The 26103-nt window shown below is 44.1% G+C and overlaps 1 protein-coding gene across 1 annotated transcript in view; it reads left to right on the top strand.

Annotated features, from left to right (window-relative positions):
- The window catches only part of SYNPO2 (synaptopodin 2), a 146553-nt gene that overhangs the window by 74459 nt on the left and 45991 nt on the right, over positions 1–26103 (top strand). Inside the window, exon 2 of the mRNA XM_069978446.1 lies at positions 21907–22058. Within this exon, the coding sequence (XP_069834547.1) occupies positions 21907–22058 (152 nt within the window). The remainder of the gene's footprint in view (positions 1–21906; positions 22059–26103) is intronic.

The raw sequence follows: 26103 nt of genomic DNA, 5'->3' as shown, positions 1-26103 counted from the left end.
CAGGTACAGAGATTGCTCCTCCGCGACAACGTCCCGGAGGAGCGATCTCCCCACTATACCACCACCGATGATCTGCAGCCGGTAATCGGAGGCAGCTGTCATCTTTGACAGCTGCCTCCGATTCCTTGATTAGCGGGCACGGCGATCACACCGTGCCCGCTAATAGCCGCGATCCCGGGCTACATGTGGCACCCGGGATCGCGGCGGTTCAGAGCGCGGCCTAAGGGTTAACTATAAAGTCCAGGGTCGCCTAAGGGTTAACTATAAAGTCTACGACAGGTCTAATGTTGTTCTCATCTATTATATTGTAAAGAAGTCAATAAAACAGGATCATGGGAGATATTTATCAAACATGGTGTAAAGTGAAACTGGCTCAGTCGCCCCTAGCAACCAATCAGATTCCACCTTTCATTCCTCACAGACTCTTTGGAAAATGAAAGGTGGAATCTGATTGGTTGCTAGGGGTAACTGTGCCAGTTTCACTTTACACCATGTTTGATAAATCTCCCCACATGAGTATAAATACCTAGGTAAAATATAGCAGTCTTTGCGGTACACTTTACCTCCTGTTTCTCTCCCTATACCCTATAGATTGTAAGCCCTCGCGGGCAGGGTCCTCTTCCCTCATGTACCAGTCTGTCTTTTGCCTTCACGTAATGTCTTCTGATCTTGTATTGTTCCTGCCTGTTGCCTTTCTATTGTATAGCGCTCTGGAATTAAGGGCGATTTATAAATAAATAATAATAATACCCTAGAAAAGTATAGAGAATTTCCCTATGACAAAATGTTAATGGCAAGGCAGGCTAAAATCTTACATTGTATAAAAGGGTAAAATATTTGGCAATGGCGCTTAGCTACAAAACAGAATAAAACAGCACCGCGGTTACCAGACTGTTTCATATTTTGTAACTTCAAAAGATAAACAAGGCTTTGCTGATGTCACGAGACGGTTCTGCAGAAGATAATGATTTTAGAAAAGTGAGAATAAATTCTGCCGAGCGAGCGTTAGTCACAGTGAGTTTATAGTCAATGTAAACAGTATATGCATCACTCCGGAGAGCTAAGTATAGTACTGTGTATACTGCGCTGCCTGAGCCGCCTGACACCGGCTGAAAATTAGACACAGGGCACAAAGGCATTAAAGTGATGTATACGACACACATCTCCTTTACTTAGGTCACTTATCATTAGGACTGTATAAGGAACACATCTAGGAAATTGGGATGTTGCTTTTGTTAAAGGAGAAGACTGTCGAAATTTTTTATTAAAGTATTGTATTGATCCCAAAAGTTATACAAATCACCAATATACACTTATTACTGGAAATGCTTAAAAAGTGCTTTTTCCCTGCACTTACTACTGCATCAAGGCTTCACTTCCTGGATAACATGGTGATGTCACTTCCTGGATAACATGGTGATTTTACTTCCTGGATAACATGGTGATTTTACTTCCTGGATAACATGGTGATGTCACTTCCTGGATAAAATGGTGATGTCGCGACCCGACTGCCAGAGCTGTGCGGGTTGTTTCTGCTGGAGAGGATGACGGCAGAGGGACACTGAGGGACACAGGGCACTGGAGGGACACTGAGCATCCCCCTGCCATCATCCTCTCCAGCAGCCACAGCCCGCACAGAGTCGAGTCGTGACATCACCATTTTATCCAGGAAGTGACATCACCATTTTATCCAGGAAGTGACATCACCATGTTTATCCAGGAAGTGACATCACCATGTTATCCAGGAAGTGAAGCCTTGATGCAGTAGTCAGTGCAGGGAAAAAAATCACTTTATGTGGATTTCCTGTAATAAGTGTATATTGGGATTTGTATAACTTTTAGGGGGGAATGCAATACTTTAATAAAAATTTTCGCCAGACTTCTCTAAGATTTCTCTAATCTAAGATTTTATTTATAGTATTATTTATAGAATGATTGGATAGCACAGTAAAAACCTGGGAAGAGCCATAGATCAAAAACATTTCCACAACACTAAAAAAAGTAACACTATGGGGGAGATGTAGCAAACTGGTGTAAAGTGAAACTGGCTCAGTTGCCCCTAGCAACCAATCAGATTCCACCTTTCATTCCTCACAGATTCCCCTTCATTCTAACAATCGGTGGGGGTCTCAGCATACAGACTACATACCTACAGACTTTCCTGCAGAAGTGAATAGATTAGCTCATAAAACCTGAAAGACCAACAAGAAGGTTACCATTCCTCTCTCGTACACCAGGTGGCAGCGTTGCTTTTATAATATTCCAGAGAGTAGATGCACATTAGCACAGGTTTTTTTGTGCAGAATGAAATAATAATAATGATGAGGATTTTTTATTTATTTTATATTTATTTTTAAATAGAGTCCTGCTTACATTACATCAATCTGTTTTTTTCCCCTCTGCAATTACAGTATATAAACTGAGCAGATCACTTAAAACACAGACATGGCAGCAGATCAGAGGGATATCAAACTTTAATAAAAAAAAATAAAAAATAAAGGAATAGCAGTGCTTGGGGGGGAAAAAAAAGTTGCATACATCTCTGACAGGAACTGTCCAGAGCAAGAGAGTTTTTCTATGAGGATTTGCTGCTGCTCTGGACAGTTCCTGTCTTGGACAGAGGTGGCAACAGAGAGCCCTGTGTCAGACTGAAAAGAAAATGCTATTTCCTGCAGGACATACAGCAGCTGATAAGTCCTGGAAGGATTGAGATTTTAAAACTGAAGTAAATTACAAATCTATATAACTTTCTGAAACCAGTTGATTTGAAAGACAAAGGTTTTCGCTGGATAACACCGCTTTACAGAGGTTTTCCCATCTTGCAACGTTATTCCCATCCACAGGATAAAGGATTAGTATCTAATGGCACGGGGTCTGACCACTTGTGCCCCCTGTGATCATTCTAATAGGAGACTGAAGTGATGCCATTCCATTCATTCTCTAAGAGAGTTGCCAAATACAACATTGGGTCATCTCTATGGCTCTCACAGAGAATGAATGGAGCCACGTGCTCTCCCCTAATAGAAGACACAGGTCCTTATTTACAAGATCGAGGGGTGGTTCAAGACCTCCCACAATAGGAGCAAGTAGTGGGTAAAGCGACGTCAGAGTACATAAATCTTTTAAATCCACAAAACAGGTAATCTACACTAAAACATACTAAACATGTATAATGAATGCAATATCTAATGGTCATTACTGGCATTAATCGATTTATAAAAGGGGTGGTTCACCAATTCTTTTTCTTTCAAATCAACTGGTGCCAGAAAGTGACAGAGATTTGTAATTTACTTCTATTAAAAATTCTCAAGCATTCCAGTACTTATCAGCTGCTGTAAGTCCAGCAGGAAGTGGTGTATTCTTTCCAGTCTGCAGAGCAGGAGAGGTTTTTTTTATGGGGATTTGCTACTGCTCTGGACAGTTCCTGATGTGGACAGAGGTGGCAGCGGAGAGCACTGTGTCAGACTGGAAAGAATACCCCACTTCCTGCAGGACATTCAGCAGCTGATAAGTGCTGGGAGACTTGAAATGTTTTAATAGAAGTAGATTACACATCTCTGGCACTTTCTGGCACCAGTTGATTTGAAAGAATTTTTTTTGAGTGTGCACTACCCCTTTTATAAAAATCCTGCCTGATAGTAATGTGGAGTTTCAGGAGGAGAAGATGAAGTAGTTGTATACAGGGCCGTATTTACCACTAGGCACCTCTGGGGTGCAGGGGGGCAGCACCAGGGAGCAGGAGGAAGGAAACAACTTTTTTTTTAGTTTTTTGTTTTTTAGTCTCCCACCTCCCGTTCAGACTTTCCAGTAAATCTGGTGTTTTTTTTCGAGGGGTGGGAGGTGTATGGTGGTATTGGTCAGGTCTGGTTTGGTGGAGTTATTAAGTCACAGTATGGCAGTATTGGTCAGGTCTGGTATGGTGGTGTTACCCAGTCACAGTATGGCGGTATTGGTCAGGTCTGGTATGGTGGTGTTATCCAGTCACAGTATGGTGGTATTGCTCAGGTCTGGTATGGCGGTGTTATCCAGTCACAGTATGGTGGTATTGCTCAGGTCTGGTATGGCGGTGTTATCCAGTCACAGTATGGTGGTATTGCTCAGGTCTGGTATGGCGGTGTTATCCAGTCACAGTATGGTGGTATTGCTGAGGTCTGGTATCGCAGTGTTATCCAGTCGCAGTATGGTGGTATTGGTCAGGTCTGGTATGGTGGTGTTATCCAGTCACAGTAGGGCAATATTGGTCAGGTCTGGTATGGCGGTGTTATCCAGTCACAGTATGGTGGTATTGGTCAGGTCTGGTATAGTGGTGTTATCCAGTCACAGTATGGCAGTATTGGTCAGGTCTGGTGTGGCGGTGTTATCCAGTCACAGTATGGCAGTATTGGTCAGGTCTGGTGTGGCGGTGTTATCCAGTCACAGTATGGTGGTATTGGTCACGTCTGGTGTGGCGGTGGTAAATGTGACGCCCGGAGCTATTACCTACCAATCTACCAATCCTGTGGTGAGATATCCTTAAGACAATATGCAGACGGCTCTAATCTTTCATTCCTCACAGACTCTTTGGAAAAATGAAGGTGGAATCTGATTGGTTGCTAGGGGCAACTGAGCCAGTTTCACTTTACACAATGTTTGATAAATCTCCCCCAATGTTTCTACATGTAGAAAATACATATGGCTGAAACCACGCTCCCATTTCTTCCCCAGTAGTCATGTGCTGTTACCAGGATTATTGGCCATTCGCCGGTTGGTTAACACATGAGGGTCTGGTTTCGGCTGCATGTGGTGGCGTACAGTAAATGTGGGAACATGGCCTAAGGCTGCATTCACACATTCCGGGAAGTTGTCCGCAGATGAACAGCAAGTGCCCACATGGGGAGGCAGACTGACTCAAGTGCCCAGCATTTTCTTCCCCTATTGCTACTTTTATCCTCCTCCTCCATATGATTGACAGCCTCTATGCTCTATGTTGCAAGGGATGGAAATGCTAGACATTGGCCCCGCCCTGTGGACACTTGATGCTCATTTGCATGTATATAAAAACACAAATAGCTTGGTTTTCAAGCAGAAGTTCATACATCTAATAGCATGTCTACCAAGCTGTGTTTAAAGAGTCTCAGTCAGTAAGTTTATGCTGTCCTATCTAAGTATAGTATAAACTAGTGACAGAGAAGCTGAACAGAATGATGTATCACTTACATTGTTTTGTGCAGCTGATCCAGAGATATCCTCCTGAATAACATGGACAATAAATAGTCCTCTCCATTATGTGCATGAGCCCAGTAGTCCTGGATATTCATGAGAAGCACAAAACTCCACCCACCAGCTGCTGATTGGCAGTAATCTATCCATGCTGTATGTAGGCAGTCAACTGTCAGTCAGCAGCTGGAGGGTGGGAAGAATTCTATTCTCCTGCATATTAGGAGAACGGTTGAACAGAATGATATAATAACACCAATCTTTTCAGCATTTATATCACTAGTTTATGCTGCCCTCATTTAAGGTAGCATAAACCTAGTGGCAGATTCCCTTTAACCCTTACCTGGAGCTATAATTGGTTACACAGTATGGCTCAGTAATATGCAGGTTTTGATATGAAAACCCAATATTTGCCACACTTTCTTGCACCTTTTCCCCATATCTTTTGTTTCTACAGTAATGTAACACCCTCGTACCTTCAACTGACTGGGGTATAGAGAGCATCTTCCTCTTTTCCGTGTTACAGACCTGTGCTGGTATTTGCATTGGCAATGGTTTCTGGCTTAAATTCATGACATCTCTGCAGAATTGCGGCCTCTGGCAGAGGGTGGGGCCCTAAAAGGTTTATAATGAAGATGAGGAACACAAGGCCGGAGAAGTTTTAGGTTATGTGTCCCTGTCTATTGTACAGAGCTGTCATCGGCTCTCATATCCTTTTATAGCTGAGAGGAGCACCATCCTATAAATAGTATTGCCTGTCACATTCAGGTGCAGGACAGTATAGAAGCCTGAAACCTCTATGAACACTGCATGCAGCCTGGCTAAACCAGCAAAGTCAACCTCTTCAAGTTTTAGTGCAATCAAATATTATTCAAATCTGACCTATAAGAAGCTATAGTGGTGAGAAAAGAATTACAAATTTTAGTTTGACTACAGAATGCACCAAAATATAACTGTGTAATAAAAAAAAACAAAAAAAACCCATAATATGCTATGTAAAGCATGACAGTAGTTGATGGCAATATATCAATAATCATCATAGCTTTTCCTATAGCTGAGATTTCATTGAGTTTTCACTGTATAGAAACAACAAGCCTCAAGTAATACACACAGAGAGAGTTTATTGGTTAAAGAGACTCTGTCAGTAGGTTTATGCTGTCCTATCTCAGGGTAGCATATACTAGTGACAGAGAAGCCGAATGTGTCACTTACATTGTTCTGTGCAGCTGATCCAGAGATATCCTACTGAATAACATGGACAGTAAGTAGTCCTCTCCGTTATGTGCATGAGCCCAGTAGTCCTGGATATTCATGAGAAGCAGAAAACGCCACCCACCAGCTGCTGTTTGGCAGTTATCTATCCATGCTGTGTATAGGCAGACAACTGTCAATGAGCAGCAGGAGGGCGGGGAGAGGGGTGTGGCAAGGATCCTATTCTCCTGCATATTAGGAGAACAGCTGAACAGAACCATGGAAGTAATACACCGATCTGTTCAGCATTTGTGTCACTATTTTATGCTGCCCTTAGAAGTCCGGTGAAAATTTTTATTAAAGTATTGTATTGCCCCCCAAATGTTATTTAAATTACCAATATACACTTATTACAGGAAATGCTTATAAAGTGCTTTTTTCCCTGCCCTTACTACTGCATCAAGGCTTCACTTCCTGGATAACATGGTGATGTCACTTCCTGGATAACATGGTGATGTCACTTCCTGGATAACTCCCAGAGCTGTGCGGGCTGTGGCTGCTGGAGAGGATGATGGCATCCTCTGTCTTATCTCTGACTACATAAAGTTCTGGTCTTTTTCAGCTGTTTCCTGTGTAAAAATGTGTCTTCTAACTAGGTACACAGTGCTGCCTCTTGAATGTAATCACCTCTTCTGCTTTCCTTTTGTGATGTTCCATCTATCCTACTGTAATCCTGCTACTGCTTCTTTCCTTTCTGCTCACCTAGCACTTTGCAAAACCAGTGCATTAATAACCCTCTTCTACCTCCATACGCCATTTATAGCACTGCACATTATCGCTGGCAAAATGCCTGAATTATTAGAGAAGAAGGGCTTGTGAGTAAGCGCTGTACTGTGGATGGCCGGAGAAATAAGGGTCCTATTACACGGCTGATGAAGGCTGGATCAATACTGTAAATGAGAGCCTATCTGCTAGATCAGCACTGGGCCTATTACATGGCCCAATAATTGTTTGCAAGAACTGCACGAACATCGATAGCAATGTCTGTGCAGTTTTGCCCAAACAGTAATTACTTTACCTGTCCACGCTCCGTTCTCCTTCTGCGCTTTGTATGCATCCCGGCACTGTGCGTTATGGCTTCATAATGGCCTGTCTAAGCTGACAGGCCACTCAGCCAATCACTGGCTGCTGCGGCCCAGCAATCTCCAGCCTTCGGTAGTGCATTGCTATTACACGTAGCGATGCATGGTCGGCGGACAATGACTTATGGTCTAGGCCTGAAGATTATGATCGTTTCATCGCCTGGTTGTTGTCTCTATTACACGGAGCAAAAATTGGCCAAATCAGGCAGATTTGGCCGATAATTGGTCCGTGTAATAGGGCTCTTAGTCCCTGTGTAAGTACTGCTGGCAACCAGCCAAGCACTGGTCCTGCCCCTGAAATAGGAATACATAGCTCTGCTTCATGGAAGGGATTCTCAAGGACTGAATAACTGCAATGAGAGCACTAAAATGACTTTGTCTTCACTTTGAATGGTTCATCTTTTTGGACTTTTTGAGCTTTTTGTGGCTTAAATTTTTTTAAAGTTTTCTATAATTTTTTTTCTCTAATTGTTGTTCTTTTACTTGTATCTACTAATTCATTACTGTATATTGTTATTTTACAACACCTCACCAGGTCGCTATAGTTTGCACACAAGATATTTATCAGGGGCGCAGCTAGGATTCACGGGACCCCATAGCAAAATTTATATATATATATATATATATATATATATATATATATATGCTTTACTGCTGGTGTGCTGATAACCCCTGACCTCTGCAAGGAGCTCTGCACATTTCCCTTTTCTCCTTGATTGCCAGCTGGAGAACAGAGGTCAGAGGTTATCAGTGCAGTGAAGCAGAGATCTCTGTCTTCTGCTTGTTAACCCTTTTTTGTGTTGCAGCATGTAAGTAAACATTGGGTCACTTACACACTTCAGTACATAAGGGGTTAAGCAGTAGGAAACACGCTCTTACCTTCTCCCCCCTCTTGCACGGGCCCCATAGCAACTGCCTACCCTGCCTTTATGGTAGCTACCTACGCCACTGATATTTAGATAGATAGATAGATAGATAGATATTCATTTTGTGCCATGCTTTATATTGCTGTCTATAAGTGATCTATCCTCTTTATAGTGAGCAGCTTATTGAACGCAGCGTTTAGAAGCCTTTTATGCACATTATCCCACTGTTTATCTTAGACAGAGCCATGAAGCAGTGCAACCATGACTTATGATTTAGCACAAGATATTGTTACTGCGGTGACTGATGCTAGACTTACACACACATACACACACGTTTTATGGCTGACATCACTGTCGGAGGAATTACTCATGGTTTTACCATTGGATCTAGTATTATTAATGACTCAAACTTTATCAAAGTCACATATAACCCATACACGGAGCGCTGGTTGTTGACAAGCATTTTAAGACCTTGGCACAAAAGTAATGCCAGCAATGATTATGACTTCATGCTCACAGCAATAACATTATAAAATAAAAGTTTATTTCAAACTATGTGTTAAAGGGGTAGTTCACCCAAAAAATTTTTCTTTCAAATCAACTGGTGTCAAAAAGTGACACAGATTTGTAATTTACTTCTATTAAAAAATCTCAAGTCTTAAAGTACTTATCAGCTGCTGTATGTCCTGTAAGAAGTGGTGAATTCTTTCCAGTCTGGAGGGCTTGAGAGGTTTTCTATGGAGGATTTGCTACTGCTCTGGACAGTTCCTGTCGTGGACAGAGGTGGCAGCAGAGAGCACTGTGTCAGACTGGAAAGACTACACCACTTTCTGCAGGACATACAGCAGCTGAGTAGCTGGTAAGTGCTGGAAGACTTGAGATTTTTTAATAGAAGTAAATTACAAATCTCTGGTACTTGCTGGGACCAGTTGATTTGAAAGATATTTTTTTGTGAAGGCTGCTTTATTGTATTATTATTATTATTATTATTCACTATGTTATTTGAAATCATATCTCTTATGCCCTATGCCCATTGGAAATCCTAAGAGGAAACGTTTGCATTGGTAGTAATTGACAGCTGTCTCTGTATACAAAGATACAATGTAGTCTGTCATAGAACCACCCATTGGACTCTTAAAGAGGATGTACCACCAGGTACATCCTCTTTAATCTGACACGATGGATCGAACGGCGCCGTCACGGGGAAGCCGGTGCCACGGTCCGTTCGATCCGTCAGTTCAGATTAAAGAGGATGTACCTGGTGGTACATCCTCTTTTAGTATGCAGCCTGCTGTTCAGACATCATGTGCACGATGGCAGGTTCTTTTCAAATATTCATTACTCACTCTGTTGCCTTATGTGACATGAAATCTTGCCACAATATATATATTTTCATTCTTTCTTCTCATTTGACATACTTCTATATTTATTTAGCTATCACTGTTAAGCGCCAAGGCCTATATATACTTTTTTTTTTTTTTAACTCTGACCTGTCTCGTTTTAATTGGTAATAACTTTGTGAAACTTATCCTAGTGATTCTGAATAAAGGTCCTTTTACTTTTTAGGATGGTATAGAGCTTAGAAGTTTAGCAATCAGGTCCACTAACCAGCAATGATCAGGTACAAAAAAAGGGGACAGGGATGATGATCAGATACAGCAACAGTGGTGATGATAGGTACAGCAATGGGGGATAGGGGAGACTATTAGGTACAGCAACAAGGGACAGGAATGACAATCAGGTACAGCAACAGGGAATGGGTAACAGTCAGGTACAGCAACAGGGGTCAGGAACGACAATCAGGTACAGCAAAAGGGAATGGGTAACAGTCAGGTACAGCAACAGGAGGCAGGAATGACAATCAGGTACAGCAACAGAGAACAAGGGTAATGATTAGGGTAGGAAGGGGTTAATTTGGGTTTGTACTGTTTTTACTGTTTCTGCGTTTGTTCTTTCTCTCGGACACAATGGAAGAGATCGGAGACCGAAACCCAGACCCTTCTGTCAGTTTACACTGTGATTGGTTTGTCTGTGATGATGAACCAATCACAGTGATCTCTGGTCGAGGCCAGCGGTGACTGGTTATTGGGACCTGTCACTGCTGGTCACAGTTAAAGTTAAATTGTCAATGTGGGCTTTCAATGTCAATGCGCAGTGATAGATTAGCTCACATACATGTACCTAGCGTTGAGCTAAAGTGCAGCAACCCCAGATGTACAGTACATGTATGTAAATATGTCTATCATATTATATGCATTTATTCATGTTGTAGATCCTGTCCTTTGTCCTGTACTGTGTTTGGTAAAATTATAGTTTTTCAATTAACTTATTTTATGCAGTTAATAAGCTTGTTTTCCTATAAGGTTTCACTATACTTTGTTTTTTGATCAATTATAAAAGGTAGAGAACATATACAATATGTAAAGGTCAATACAATGCATATATATTTCATAGCTGTCATCTTACAAATATTACTGATGTTTCATCAAGATTTCCTACATGCCTCCAAGGGAACAGCCGTGGCATGCTGGTATGCTGGCCTCAGCATTCTGTAGCTGAAACTATATAATGAAGTAATGCAGAGAACGTAACACAATGAAGTCAGAGGAAGCCGTGGAGCACAATTCACAGATAATTAGATAACTAGTACTTTACCAGCAATAAAATATGTTAAAATAATAATTGGATTTTGTTAATATAGCTTAAAGGGGTTGTCCAAGATTACTAACATAGTCCAAAAAGCATCCTGCTGAATTGGCAAAGCCCAGGCAAATTTCTCCATATACTTGTTTCTTCTCTATCAGCTTCTCCTGCGGTCATACAGATCTGTTTAGATTTTGGCTGTTTGTTTACATCCTGCTCTGCCTCTTCCTGTTTGCCCACACAGCAGGCATAGCAGGCAGAGGTGGAACTGCAGCATATACATAGTTACCATAGAGGCAGACCACGCAACTGCTAAGGGGGCCTGTGAGGCGCGAGCATGCCTCTATGGGACTGCTCACAGCAGCACCCCCAAAGGGACAGCCACCAGCCCACACCAGCACCTGCCCCAAGTCCGAACAGCCTCCAGCCTGCACAGCCCCCCCCCCCCCCGGACAGCAGCCCCCCAACCCCAGACAGACTCCAGCCTGCACAGGCCCAACCCCAGGACAGCAGCCCCCCCAACCCCAGACAGCTTCTGGCCTGAAAAGGCCCCCAGCCAACCCCTCCCTTCCTCCCAAGACAGTCACTGGCCCACCCCTGTTAGAAACCCATTAGCACCTACCAAACCCCCCTAGCTGGGCCGGATGAGTATTTTTGTCAATCGGGGAAGTTGGTGAAGTGTACAGGATTCATAGGAACTCATAGTTTTTGTTATGTGGGCCCATGAATCCTAACTAGGCCCGGTATATAGAAATGACCTTATAGCTCCGGTGCTGCATATTGATGCTGTATATATAAAGTATCATAATGAGCTGAATGCCCACTAGTATCATAGTTGCCAATAGTCCTGATTTTTCTGGGACTGTTCCGGTTTTGAGGAGACAATCAAGGCAAAATCCCATCCTGGGTATGTCTCAGGAAGCCCCGCCCCTGCAGTGGAAAGCCCTGCCCCTAGACCCCCCTATGCCTCAGCGGGACCACATTCTTTTCCCTCCTCTGCCCCAGACCAGCATGAGTAAGTATTATAACAGCTCTTGCACACAGCCTCATCATTTATGTCTGGATCCAGCTCTCAGCCCCTCTATGCTAGGTTCTGCAGCAGCTGAGATGTATTATGAGGTTCTGCAGCAGCTGGGGTGTATGAGGTCCTGCAGCAGCTGAGGTGTGTTATGAAGTTCTGCAGCAGCTGGGGTGTATGAGGTTCTACAGCAGCTGGGGTGTATAAGGTTCTGCAGCAGCTGAGGTTTATAAGGTTCTGCAGCAGCTGGGGTGTATGAGGTTCTGCAGCAGCTGGGGTGTATGAGGTTCTGTAGCAGCTGAGGTGTATAAATGGCGGCTGTTATTTTGCAGCGTGTGAACATAGCCTGAACATATTATTTAGTTCAGGTAAATGACTATTACACTCCACAGAAGGAAGGCCTGTATATACCACTGCTGGCTGTATATACACATCCAAAGGAGAAGCAGGAGCAGCATGACATCACCCATTCACATTCATAGGGAAGTTTGTTTTACATAAAGATTCTGTACTAGAAAGTAGACGGACAAAACATTGGTAGTCAGGCCAACAGGTGTATCAATGGCAATGGCCAAAATATATCATGTGGCAGTGGTCGTCCTCCCTGCACTGCTTCCAAAGATTGACTTTTCCTGTCTCAGTAGTCAGCATTGCCTGCACGCTCCTTAATACAGGGACATTACCTCATAACTACTTAGATTTCTTCCCCTGGAACAGGAACAAATATGAAGATAAGCATGCTGCGGAGATCTTCACAAGTAGAGCTCCATTTACATTCGGAAACATTACACCTCTGTGACTACAGCTTAGTTATATGCAGAATTGAATGCACTGAATTAGGTTACAAAACTATGTTCACCCTTGGACTGGTGCACACAGGTATTTGTATAGATGTCTGGTGAGCAGCATATGGGGTGATCTCATCTGCTTGTCTAAGGATTCTATTACTAGAGATGATGGAACAGGGCCGAACCCGAAGCATTTGACTCCCGCTTCCTTCCCGTTCCGTGGGGAAGGTGGAGACAGCCCGAGAGCCGCCTGGAAAACAGGGATACAGGTAGGTGATAGGCTGTATCCCTGTTTTCCAAGCTGTCTCCACCTTCCCCACGGAACAGGAAGGCAGCGGGAGTCAAATGCAGATGGTTCGGGTTTGTACGAACCTTAACCTCGGCCCTGTTCCATCATCTCTATTACATGGCCCAATAATAAAGTGTAAACGAGCGCTGATCTGCTAGATCGGTGCTCGTTTACTGAGCAATTATACAACTATCGGGAAGCAAGGGCTGCGCGGAAATCATTAGTGATGTCCGTGCAGTCCTTGCCTTTAGTGTGAAATAATAAAGTACTTACCTTACCTTGTTCCCTGGCATCCTTGGGCCGTCCCCGATCTCTGCAGCTGTAGCTCTGCCTTTTTTTTCTGGTCTCTGCACTGACAGGCTTCTCAGCCAATCACTGGCCTTTCAATGCAGAGACTGGACCAGAAGGGAACACAAGGCAGAGCGGCAGAGACCAGAGAAGGTCCGAGGACAACGGGGAACATGATAAGGTAAGTAAATACTTTATTATTATATACTACAATCATCGTTCGCCATTCGAATGCTGGAGCTGAAAAAATTGGAGGGAGTCTGGGAAAACATATATACAGCCTATGGCCTATGGCTACATCCAGGCAGCCTTAGGGCTCCATCCAACTCTTTCTGCCACTGGACTCAAGCATGCTCAATGTGCGCTCATCTCTAATCAATACGTCAAGCTCATGGGCTTACACACTCTCAGTTCACCACTGGGCCAATAACTTTGACTACTAATGTAATTTATAGCTTTTGTCTAGCTCATTTGACCCCATTTCACGACCTTGTACATTTAACCCTTTCCAGAAGGCCACCTCTTTCATTTCCTATGACAGATTTTTAGCTCCATAATACTGTATGTTACGTGTACTGTGCCATCTTGTTTAGGGAGACCACCCCCTTGAAGACCACTTTGTAAGGCAGCTTTGAGTGGGCATCTCAAGGAGGTTTCACTGTATGTTGTTTCCCTAAAAGAATGGAATCTTAGAAAGTACAGTATCTCCATCCTATCAAGAGTTTTCTTGAATGCCATTGTCCATGTCACCAGAGCCACCTACAAATAAGTGAACTTTGGTAAGACTGTCAAAATAGCTATAACCTTCTGTCACTAATTTAATACTGGGCAGCCATCATATCTTCATACCAGAGGCTATAGAGGAAATCTGTCTGGCATTTCTAGTCACACATGCATTAATGATTTTCGCCACCTCCATCTGCTATCACCTAACTCTGTCCCCAATATGTTGTCTCTTGGGTGGGGTTTTCTGTAGATTCCTGTATGATAAATATTGCATGGGTCAATGGTACTTGAGGACTGTAGTGTAGCTTTATATGGCAGTACTATTTGGATGTTGTATGTTGCTTCGGGAACACGGACACAGGACTGACCATATCGAAAACTTGTAATTATGAAATTACATACAGCGGTACCTCCATTCTTGAACAAGATCAGTTTTGGAAGGCCGTTCAAGAACTGAGCAGTTTGAGAACCAAGCTGTGTGTTAAATTTCTTTAATTGGATTTTACATTCCATGGGTCAGAAACAGAGCGCCCAACCCAAAGAGGGTAAAGACTGTCAGCTAGTGGTGGTGTATCATTATGACTGGAATCCCCACTTCTTTACAGAGTGTTCCCGCGGCTGAGAAAAGCAGGAGTGTGCGGAAAGTTTAAACAGCTAGCCGCTATTGCCTCTCTCTCTGCTGCAAGGAACACAGAGTAGGAATTCCCATCTTAATGAGGGGAATCCCCTTCGCTGCCGGCCCCCCGCAGTGCTCACCTAGCAGCCACTGGCTCCCTCTTCCCAGGTAGATGCAATGGCCTGCAGCAGCTCCCGGTGCCCAGTGTCGGACTGGGATATCTGGGGCCCACCAGAGTAAATGATCCTGGGGGCCCACCAATAAAGAACCAGTAAGAAATGACATGTCAGTCAGTGATAGTGCAGGTTCTAAAGCTGGGGGCCCACTGGAGGATCCTCTGGTCCTCCGGTGGGCCTGTCCGACACTGCTGGCACCCTTCTCAAAGCCACCAGCTCCCACTTCTTTCCGCCGCCTCTGTCGCCTCCCCAAGCTGCAGGGATCACCCCCACCAGCCTGCCCCAGCTCTTGGCACCCTTGTCCAGGCTCCAGCCGGTTCAGGAGCCTCGAGAGGGGTGCCAGGAGCTGGGGCAGGCTGGTGGAGGTGATCCTTGAAGCTTGGGGAGTCGGCAGAGACGGCGTAAAGAAACAGAAGCTGGCAGCTGTGGTGCAGAGAAGGGTGGCGGGAGCTGCTGCTGGCCGGTGGATTTGGATCTACTGGGGAAAGAGGGAGCCAGCAGTTGCTAGGTGAGCAATGTGGAGGGGGGGGGGGCGGCAGCAGAGGGTATTCCCGTCATTGTAATGGCAATTCCTGCTCTGTGTTCCCCGCAGCAAAGAGAGAAAGGAGGAGCGGGCAGCTGTTTAAACTTGCCGCGCTCTCCTGCTTCTTTCAGCTGCAGGGAACACCCTATAATGGGGATTCCCATCATAATGACAGGAATCCCCGCTCCTGTAACCTTGGTGTTCCAGAACACCACAATAACCGTCAGCTGAACAATAGATCAGCTGACAGTTACCTCCCCATTTTGTTTGGATACCGAACAATGTTTGAGTACTAAGTAAAACTTCAAGGGGGAAACTTTATTAGAACACCGAGGTATTACTGTATTTTTTTGCAAAGTGCAATAAAGAAAACACTGCCAACCCCTCTCACAGTCCCTAAAGGGAACAAATACTGGCGCAGTCTACAGCCCATGGTTGTTATGTTTACCTCTCTGTGGTGGAATATCCAGTATGTAATTGAGGAATAGCATTGCTCTGTTGTCAGGCTTTGATGCTGCATCTTGTTATACATCACTTGCATACAGTCATTATTACTAATATTTAGATTTCCTGGTCACAGACACTGGAAACTAAGATCTTAATGGAAACACATCTGGCTGAGGAAACATTGTTTCATGGGATTTCGCATTAACATCTCTTTCCTTATTGCTTTTAAAATTACCGGGCTATTTACATTATTACGCTTAGGGAATAAACTCAGAATACCATTCCTTATTTGTGAATGTTGGGATTACAATGTTTGGCATCCTCTGCCTCCATAACACATCCATATCATGTCATATCATGTACTGTCTAGGACAATAACACGAAAAGAGATTTCTCTAAAATCAAAGTGCCAAGATTGCCATTAATGGGCAAGTACAGTTAGTGAGTGCAACCCCTAAAGGAGAAGTCCGGCGAAAATTTTTCTTTAGGTATTGTATGACCTCCCTAACTTTATACAAATCCCCAATATACACTTATTACGGGAAATGCTTAAAAAAGTGCTTTTTTCCCAGCACTTACTACTGCATCAAGGCTTCACTTCTTGGATAACATGGTGATGTCACTTCCTGGATAAACATGGTGATGTCACTTCCTGGATAAACATGGTGATGTCACTTCCTGGATAACATAGTGATGTCACGACCCGACTCCCAGAGCTGTGCGGGCTGTGGCTGCTGGAGAGGATGATGGCAGAGGGATGCTCAGTGTCCCTCAGTGTCCCCCTGCCATCATCCTCTCCAGCAGCCACAGCCCGCACTGCTCTTGGAGTCGGGTCATGACATCACTATGTTATCCAGGAAGTGACATCACCATGTTTATCCAGGAAGTGATATCACCATGTTATCCAGGAAGTGAAGCCTTGATGCAGTAGTAAGTGCAGGGAAAAAAAGTTCTTTATGTGCATTTCCCATAATAAGTGTATATTGGTGATTTGTATAACTTTTGGGGGGCAATACAATACTTTAATAATCTTCGCTGTACTTAAATTTTTGCTGGACTTTCCTTTAAAAGGGCCCTGTGATTAAGGAAAAACAGTGACATGCCATAAGGAAATGTCAAAAGTTTTGATTGGTTGTGTTCTTACTTCTGAAATCAAGAGAACAAGCCAGAAGAAGCACATGGTAGTGCATTTTACTCCCTGGCATCTTGGGAAGAGGGGGAGTGCTTTATGGTGTCACTTTAGACCAAATGGCCCAGAAAATGTGTCCGATTTCTGTCTCAGAAACCAATCACCTGATTGGTTGATAGATTTTTGTCTAGCTAGTATCTGGCTCTTCCATGTAAGTTCAAATGCAGTTGGTTCAACCAAAGCAATTGTCCAACCCCTTTAAAACCTAAAAACACTCTAATTTAATTGGGTAATTGGATACAGTGACACAAATGATGTGCACTTTATGTAATCTTTGACGTGGCTATAGGCAGAGGTAACTTTTAGACACAGTTGATTCACATTACTACCAGCTATGATCCAGAGCAACCACCATGTGCAGCATGGACAGCGCCTAGATGGTCTGGGAATGATTTAATAAGGTGCTGGTAGGTTGACACAGGTATCTGGAGCCATGCTGACTGCAGGGCATCCCACAGCTGCTGGAGGGTGGGTGGGGGAGGATCATGATGATTGAGGTGGTTGCAAATTCTCAACTAGGGAATTGATGTTCAACTCTTGGGATTTAGGGGGCCAGGGTTGTATTTCGAAGACTCGGTAATTTTCTTCCAAACAGTGTTGGCCATTTCTTGTCATGTGACATGTTTCATTGTCTTGCTGGAACATCCCATACACCCCAGGGACAATCAGTATGTATAGGTGAACATGATCTGCAAGGATGAAACCCAAATTGGTTGAGAGTGACTTCCATATAAACAGGTGGGCCCAGAGAATGCGCCCAAAAACATTCCCCAGACCATACCACTGCTTCCATCGGTGTTCTTTCAGGTCATGGGGTGTTTGTTCTGTGATGTTTCTCACCTGACACATCAAAAGCCATCCATTTGATGAAGCCGAAAGTGGTGACTCATCGAAGGAGGCAGCCCTATGCCACCCTAAAGGTCCACCCTCATGCACTTTTGTAGTTGACATTCACTTCTCACACCAAAGACACAATCTCCGATACTCCGCCTCTCTCTTAAAGAGGTATTCCAGGGAAAAAAAATTTCCCCCTCTCCTCAGGATAGGGGAGAAGTAGGAGACTGCGGGGGGGGGGGGGGGGGGGTCCGACCTCTGTACCCCCGCCAATCTCTGCACCACCATCCCTGTTATGAATAGAGCTGCGGGTACAGCGCGTGACCCGTGACTCTATTCATTTTCATAGAGCTGAGAGAAAGAGCCAAGTACAGCACTCTTCCAGCATACCCGGCTGAATAGAATAGAGCCGCAGTTCACGTGCCGTATACGCGGCTCTATTCATAATACAGAAGCCGGGGCCCACTACAGACATCGGCGAAGGGTACAGAAGTCGGATCCCACGTGATCTCCTACTTTTCACTTATTTTGTGGACAGTGGAAAAGTGAATTTTTCCTGGGATACCCCTTTAATGTAGATGACGGCTATATTTCTGACTAGTTTAACAGATTTCTATCAGAAATAACACTCGTTATTGTCAGGAATTATTTGTTTCCAATTGTTATTATATATGTTTCCAATTAATTTTGCCAAAAATGTTTGCATGGATTTTCCTATTAGATTACATTCTCAGATAAGTGTCTATGGTTCTCCTTATGTCTGAAAACACTATGTTGTATCTCTCAGGAACATTTGTCAGTCAGTCTGAGCACAAAGCACTTCTGAAGCATTGTGCTCTATCCATATTTGGCAAAATCGTTTGTCCTAAAGTTTAAAATAAATATAATAACCACACAGCAACATCCATTGGACGTTCACACACACATATGTTTCATATATACAGGATTTGTGGCTTTCTAGTGTGCTTGGAACTCTCCGCCGCAGAATTCTGCTTACTTCAGTGTCAGACCACATCTCTATGGGACGGCTCATGCACCTCCGGCCTATTTGCTCTGTGTGAACATACCCTTATGCTAATAGTCTGTAAGCTGAAGCATGCGAGCAGGGCCCTCACTCCTCATGTATAGATAATCATATCTATATCTTTGTAATGTCTGATCTATGTCTATGTATGTACCCCCAGAACTGTAAAGTGCTGAGTAGTGCAGTCAGCGCACCACCATCTCCCATCCTGTACAGTATAAGACTGCTGGACTGCATACACAGTACAGTAGTAGTACAGTCAGTGCACCACCATCTCCCATCCTGTACTGTATAAGATTGCTGGAGTGCATATACAGTACAGTAGTAGTATATCCAGTGCACCCCCATCACCCATCCTTTACAGTGCCAGAGGGGGGGGGGGGGGGGCACTATACAGTAAGAGCTGGGTGGAGAGTTAGTGACTACTGTACTATAATTGCTGGTTTTGTTGAATATTTCTTATGTATAATGTACTTTACAGTATATAGTGCTGCTCTGTAATGTACTGTGCAGTATAGTGCTGTTCTGTAATGTCCTGTACAGTACATAGTGCTGCTCTGTAATGTCCTGTACAGTATATACTGTAGTGCTGCTCTGTAATGTCCTGTACAGTGTATAGTGCTGTTCTGTAATGTCCTGTACAGTATATAGTGCTGCTCTGTAATGTACTGTGCAGTATAGTGCTGTTCTGTAATGTCCTGTACAGTATATAGTGCTGCTCTGTAATGTCTTGTACAGTATATAGTGCTGCTCTGTAATGTCCTGTACAGTATATAGTGCTGTTCTGTAATGTACTGTACAGTATATAGTGCTGCTCTGTAATGTACTGTGCAGTATAGTGCTGTTCTCTAATGTACTGTACAGTATATAGTGCTGTTCTCTAATGTACTGTACAGTATATAGTGCTGCTCTGTAATGTCTTGTACAGTATATAGTGCTGCTCTGTAATGTCCTGTACAGTATATAGTGCTGCTCTGTAATGTCTTGTACAGTATATAGTGCTGTTCTGTAATGTCTTGTACAGTATATAGTGCTGCTCTGTAATGTCCTGTACAGTATATAGTGCTGCTCTGTAATGTACTGTGCAGTATAGTGCTGTTCTGTAATGTCCTGTACAGTATATAGTGCTGCTCTGTAATGTCCTGTACAGTATATAGTGCTGTTCTGTAATGTACTGTACAGTATATAGTGCTGCTCTGTAATGTACTGTGCAGTATAGTGCTGTTCTCTAATGTACTGTACAGTATATAGTGCTGCTCTGTAATGTCTTGTACAGTATATAGTGCTGCTCTGTAATGTCCTGTACAGTATATAGTGCTGCCCTGTAATGTCCTGTACAGTATATAGTGCTGTTCTGTAATGTACTGTACAGTATACAGTGCTGCTCTGTAATGTACTGTGCAGTATATAGTGCTGCTCTGTAATGTACTGTACAGTATATAGTGCTGCTCTGTAATGTCTTGTACAGTATATAGTGCTGTTCTGTAATGTCCTGTACAGTATATAGTGCTGCTCTGTAATGTCCTGTACAGTATATAGTGCTGCTCTGTAATGTACTGTGCAGTATAGTGCTGTTCTGTAATGTCCTGTACAGTATATAGTGCTGTTCTGTAATGTACTGTACAGTATATAGTGCTGCTCTGTAATGTACTGTGCAGTATAGTGCTGTTCTCTAATGTACTGTACAGTATATAGTGCTGCTCTGTAATGTCCTGTACAGTATATAGTGCTGCTCTGTAATGTCCTGTACAGTATATAGTGCTGCTCTGTAATGTACTGTGCAGTATAGTGCTGTTCTGTAATGTCCTGTACAGTATATAGTGCTGCTCTGTAATGTCCTGTACAGTATATAGTGCTGCTCTGTAATGTCTTGTACAGTATATAGTGCTGCTCTGTAATGTCCTGTACAGTATATAGTGCTGCCCTGTAATGTCCTGTACAGTATATAGTGCTGTTCTGTAATGTACTGTACAGTATACAGTGCTGCTCTGTAATGTACTGTGCAGTATATAGTGCTGCTCTGTAATGTCCTGTACAGTATATAGTGCTGTTCTGTAATGTACTGTGCAGTATAGTGCTGTTCTCTAATGTACTGTACAGTATATAGTGCTGCTCTGTAATGTACTGTGCAGTATATAGTGCTGCTCTGTAATGTATTGTACAGTATAGTGCTGTTCTGTAATGTACTGTACAGTATATAGTGCTGCTCTGTAATGTCCTGTACAGTATATAGTGCTGTTCTGTAATGTACTGTACAGTATATAGTGCTGCTCTGTAATGTACTGTGCAGTATAGTGCTGTTCTCTAATGTACTGTACAGTATATAGTGCTGCTCTGTAATGTACTGTACAGTATATAGTGCTGCTCTGTAATGTACTGTGCAGTATAGTGCTGCTCTGTAATGTACTGTACAGTATATAGTGCTGCTCTGTAATGTACTGTGCAGTATAGTGCTGCTCTGTAATGTACTGTACAGTATATAGTGCTGCTCTGTAATGTCCTGTACAGTATATAGTGCTGCTCTGTAATGTACTGTGCAGTATATAGTGCTGCTCTGTAATGTATTGTACAGTATATAGTGCTGCTCTGTAATGTCCTGTACAGTATATAGTGCTGCCCTGTAATGTCCTGTACAGTATATAGTGCTGCTCTGTAATGTACTGTAATGTAGTGTTTAAATTGGCACTTTCAATGTAATAAGTGAGTATTGTAGGTGATTATTGGTGGGTGCTGGAACCAATTAAACACATTTACATTGTTTCCTATGGGAAAACGCTGCTCGGTTCTCAGACTGCTTTCCGGAACCAATTAGGTTCAAGATCAGAGGTACCACTTTTCAGTACCACTATATATATATTGGCTTTGTTTGCCATATTTTACATGTTTATCTACCTTCAAAACTTCTTAAAAGTCACAAATCGTCATGTGATTTCGTCCTGTCTTGTTTCAGGTTCGCAGTATGAGTAAGGCTTGTCTCGCCGGCCTATGTGTGGGAGACGAGGTTATCTCTATCAATGGGACAAACTGCACGGACATACCCTACTCAGAAGTAGTGGCTCTTATTGAAAAGTCAGACGAGAACCTTCAGATGCTGGTAAAAAGGTAAGAATATAAAAAAATAAAAAAGGGACCTGATGTTTGGGAAATGTATGACACTACTATTTGAGGGGTAGCACAGTTTTTCGAGTGTTTTTTTTTTTTTTTGAGTAACTTTTTGGAGCATTTCCCTTAAAAGCTCTGCTATTTGTGCTGCACAGATCTCCTTCTTTCTCCTTCCCTAACCAGGAGTTGCTGTCAGCCGCAGCTTGATCCTGGTCACTCTCTCTACAAGCCCGCCTGTCATTCTTCGCTCTCACACTGCAGACACTGTTTATTCCCATCGGTGCCAATGCTACCGAGACGATAGGATCCCATCAATTAGCAGCTTCGCTCTACAGCCATACCGACAGCTCCTCATTTCCTCTTTAGGGAAGATAGGAAAGTTATTTTACAATCTCCGCCTGCTCTGTTCTGTATTGAAATGAATGAGATGAGCAGCCTGCAACTGGCTTAAAGGGGTATTCCCATCTCTACTAACATAGTTATACCTGTAGGGCTCGACTATTTTTGCAATTACAGTCATTTAGCAAACTTGTCTCCTTCTCCTGATATGCTGCTCCTTTCCTCTCATTGTTGACAGCTCATTGTCTAGGTTATCGACCACCACTCTGCTCTAAAAACAGTGGTTTGGCTAGTGTATATAGAGATGTATTGTAATGTAAATGTATAGAGCTTTAGGGGGAGAGTTATCAAACATGGTGTAAAGTGAAACTGGCTCAGTTGCCCCTGGCAACCAATCAGATTCCACCTTTCATTTTCCAAAGAGTCTGTGAGGAATGAAAGGTGGAATCTGATTGGTTGCTAGGGGCAACTGAGCCAGTTTCACTTTACACCATGTTTGATAAATCTCCCCTTAGTGTATATACTGTATAATACATATAAATATGTAAACTATAATTATGCACACACCAGCCAGGGCACTGTTTTTAGAGCAGAGTGGTGGTCGGTAACCTGGACACTGAGCTGTCAAAAATGGGAGGGAAAGAGCGGCATATCAGGAGAATGAGGAGTTTGCTAAATGACTGTATTTGCAAAATATAAAACTTGACCAGTCCTAAAAGATTAACCATATTAGTTGAGATCGGAATACCCCTAAGCTAAAATACAGCAAATTCATACATATTTTAAATTCTAGATAGAAAATTTGAAAGTATACAGTGGATCAGGTTGATTTACTAACTAAGAGACCCTCCCAAGCTACTATTGCCAATGACATAGATTTTTTAGTTCCTAACTCATATAATTACAACATAAGTGAAGACATTTAAGATTAAAGAACTCCAGACAAGTGCTGGAGAGGGGAGGATGAAAGAAATAATATGTTCTTACGAGAGATGAGAGAACCGGGTTCGGGTTCGAGTCGATCCGCACTTCCTCTATATATATTTATATTTCTGGATGCTGTATACCTTTCTAGGTAAGATTCTCCGCACTTTATAGCGGCTTAGGTTCTGTTCCTGACACAAGCAGTACTTAGCGGTGTCTTGTTGTCTGCCAACTATAAACTGAGTGAATACAGCCATGCTTCCCTAAGAAATGAGACTTGGCTGGCAGCAGCGTTATTGTCAGTACAGCGTGCATCCTCACATGTTCACAGCCTTTTAAGGAGGAAACAAAGGCAGAACACTGCTTGTTTTCTATCCAGCCAAGTTTACAGCATTGGGAATGATTACTGTAGAACTAAAGGTTCACTGCTTCTTGTATTAAGCAGGTTCTTGCCATTGATGTCAATCTATTGCTTAGGCTATTGGATGGTTAAAACATGAATAGTTTTTCTTTCAAATCAACTGGTTTCAGAAAGTTATATAGATTTGTAATTTACTTCTATTTAAAAATCTCAAGTCTTCCCATACTTATCAGCTGCTGTATGTCCTGCAGGAAATAATGTTTTCTTTTCAGTCTGACACAGTGCTCTCTGCTGCCATTGCTGTCCAAGACAGGAACTGTCCAGAGCAGGAGAGGTTTTCTATGGGGATTTGCTACTGCTCTGGACAGTTCCTGTCTTGTACAGAGATGTCAGCAGAGAGCTCAGTGTCAGGCTATGTTCACACAAAGTAAGAGACCGGTCGTTCCGTGACCCGAATGGCCGGTCTCTGAAAAGATCATCCTGGCCGGTACTGCAGTACCGGCCGGATTATCTTTGGCGCCGCAGTGCCCGTGCGTGCCCGCATCTGAACCCCCCACAGCACACTATGGAGCGAGCGGCCGCAGCCGCTCACTCCATAGTGTGCACTGACATGGTTTTCTGCGAACGCTATTCAATGAATAGCGGCCACAGAAAACTGACATGTCAGTTGCTTGCGGCGCCGCTAGGGATCCCGGCCGGAGCGTATACTATGTCTATACACTCCGTCCGGGATCCCATAGACGGTAAGGCAATGTATGTTTCCATGATAATCGTAACACAATGTATATTTTTTTACAAAAATATACGTTGTGTGAACATAGCCTTAAAGGGGTATTCCCCCCAAAATTATTTTTGCATTAATACATTGCCCACCCGTAGCTCACCATCTTTCCAACATCAATTTATTATGAATTCTGCACAGTTTTGCTGTTATCCAGATGCAGTCACCCCCACCAAACAGATAGAATCATCAGCTCTCAGTCCACTCCGACACGCTCCCTGCTCCTGGCCCGCACCCTCCAAGACGGCATCACGTGTCCTCCCTCTCTTCAATGGGCCGGGTTAGCACTTCTAACCCAGCCAATCTGAAGAGAAGGAGGACAATGACGGGGGTGGCTGATGTTAGAGAGGGAGATAGTGATCAGTGCGGCTGTCACTGTCTCCCTCTCTAACAGCAGCTACCCCCGTCACCCATACCGTGTGCCCCCCCCCCCCAGCCCGGAGCACTCTGTGCCCCCCGGCGCTCACCTGCACTGTTCCCCCTGACTGCGCTCACCCGCGGCAGTACCCCACCCCCCACCCCGTCTCCCCTGCGGCCATAACCACCCAGGCCTCACCCGTGGCAGCATGTTACTCCCTCCGCCCCCCGGTCTCACCCGCGGCAGTACTCGACCCCCCACGCCGTCTCCCCTGCGGTCATCACCACCCCAGCCTCACCGGTGGCAGCACGTTTCTCCCCCCCCCCCCCCCCCCTCACCCGCGGTAGCACCATCCCAGTCTCCCTGCTCTTCCGAGGCCTCCCGCAGCTCAGTAGCACCGATCATGCTACTGAGCTGCGGGAGGATTCGGAAGAGCAGGGAGACTGGGATGGTGCTACCGCGGGTGAGAGGGGGGGGAGGAACTTGCTGCCACGGGTGAGGCCAGGGTGGTGATGGCCGCAGGGGAGATGGGGTGGGGGGTCGGGTACTGCCGCGGGTGAGATGAGGGGCGCTACCGCAGGTGAGACGGGGAAGAGGAACATCCCGCGGGTGAGACCGGGGGGCGGGGGGAGTAACATGCTGCCACTGTGAGGCCGGGGTGGTGATGGCCGCAGGGGAGACGGGGTGGGGGGTCAGGTACTGCCGCAGGCTACATCATCATCACCAACTCAGCTCTGCTACATCTTCATCACCAACTCAGCTCTGCTACATCTTCAACACCAACTCAGCTCTGCTACATCTTCAACACCAACTCAGCTCTGCTACATCTTCAACACCAACTCAGCTCTGCTACATCCCCAACACCAACTCAGCTGTGCTACATCCCCAACACCAACTCAGCTCTGCTACATCTTCAACACCAACTCAGCTCTGCTACATCCCCAACACCAACTCAGCTCTGCTACATCTTCATCACCAACTCAGCTCTGCTACATCTTCAACACCAACTCAGCTCTGCTACATCTTCAACACCAACTCAGCTCTGCTACATCCCCAACACCAACTCAGCTCTGCTACATCTTCAACACCAACTCAGCTCTGCTACATCTTCAACACCAACTCAGCTCTGCTACATCTTCAACACCAACTCAGCTCTGCTACATCTTCAACACCAACTAAGCTCTGCTATATCCCTAACACCATCTCAGCTCTGCTATATCTGTATCACCATCTCAGCTCTGCTACATCCTCAACAGCATCTCAGGTCTGCTATATCCCCATC

This window comes from Dendropsophus ebraccatus, chromosome 7 (genome assembly GCF_027789765.1).
Source record: "Dendropsophus ebraccatus isolate aDenEbr1 chromosome 7, aDenEbr1.pat, whole genome shotgun sequence".
NCBI lineage: Eukaryota > Metazoa > Chordata > Amphibia > Anura > Hylidae > Dendropsophus > Dendropsophus ebraccatus.
Note: the sequence above shows the minus strand (reverse complement) of the source record. Positions and strands in the feature narration are given on the sequence as shown.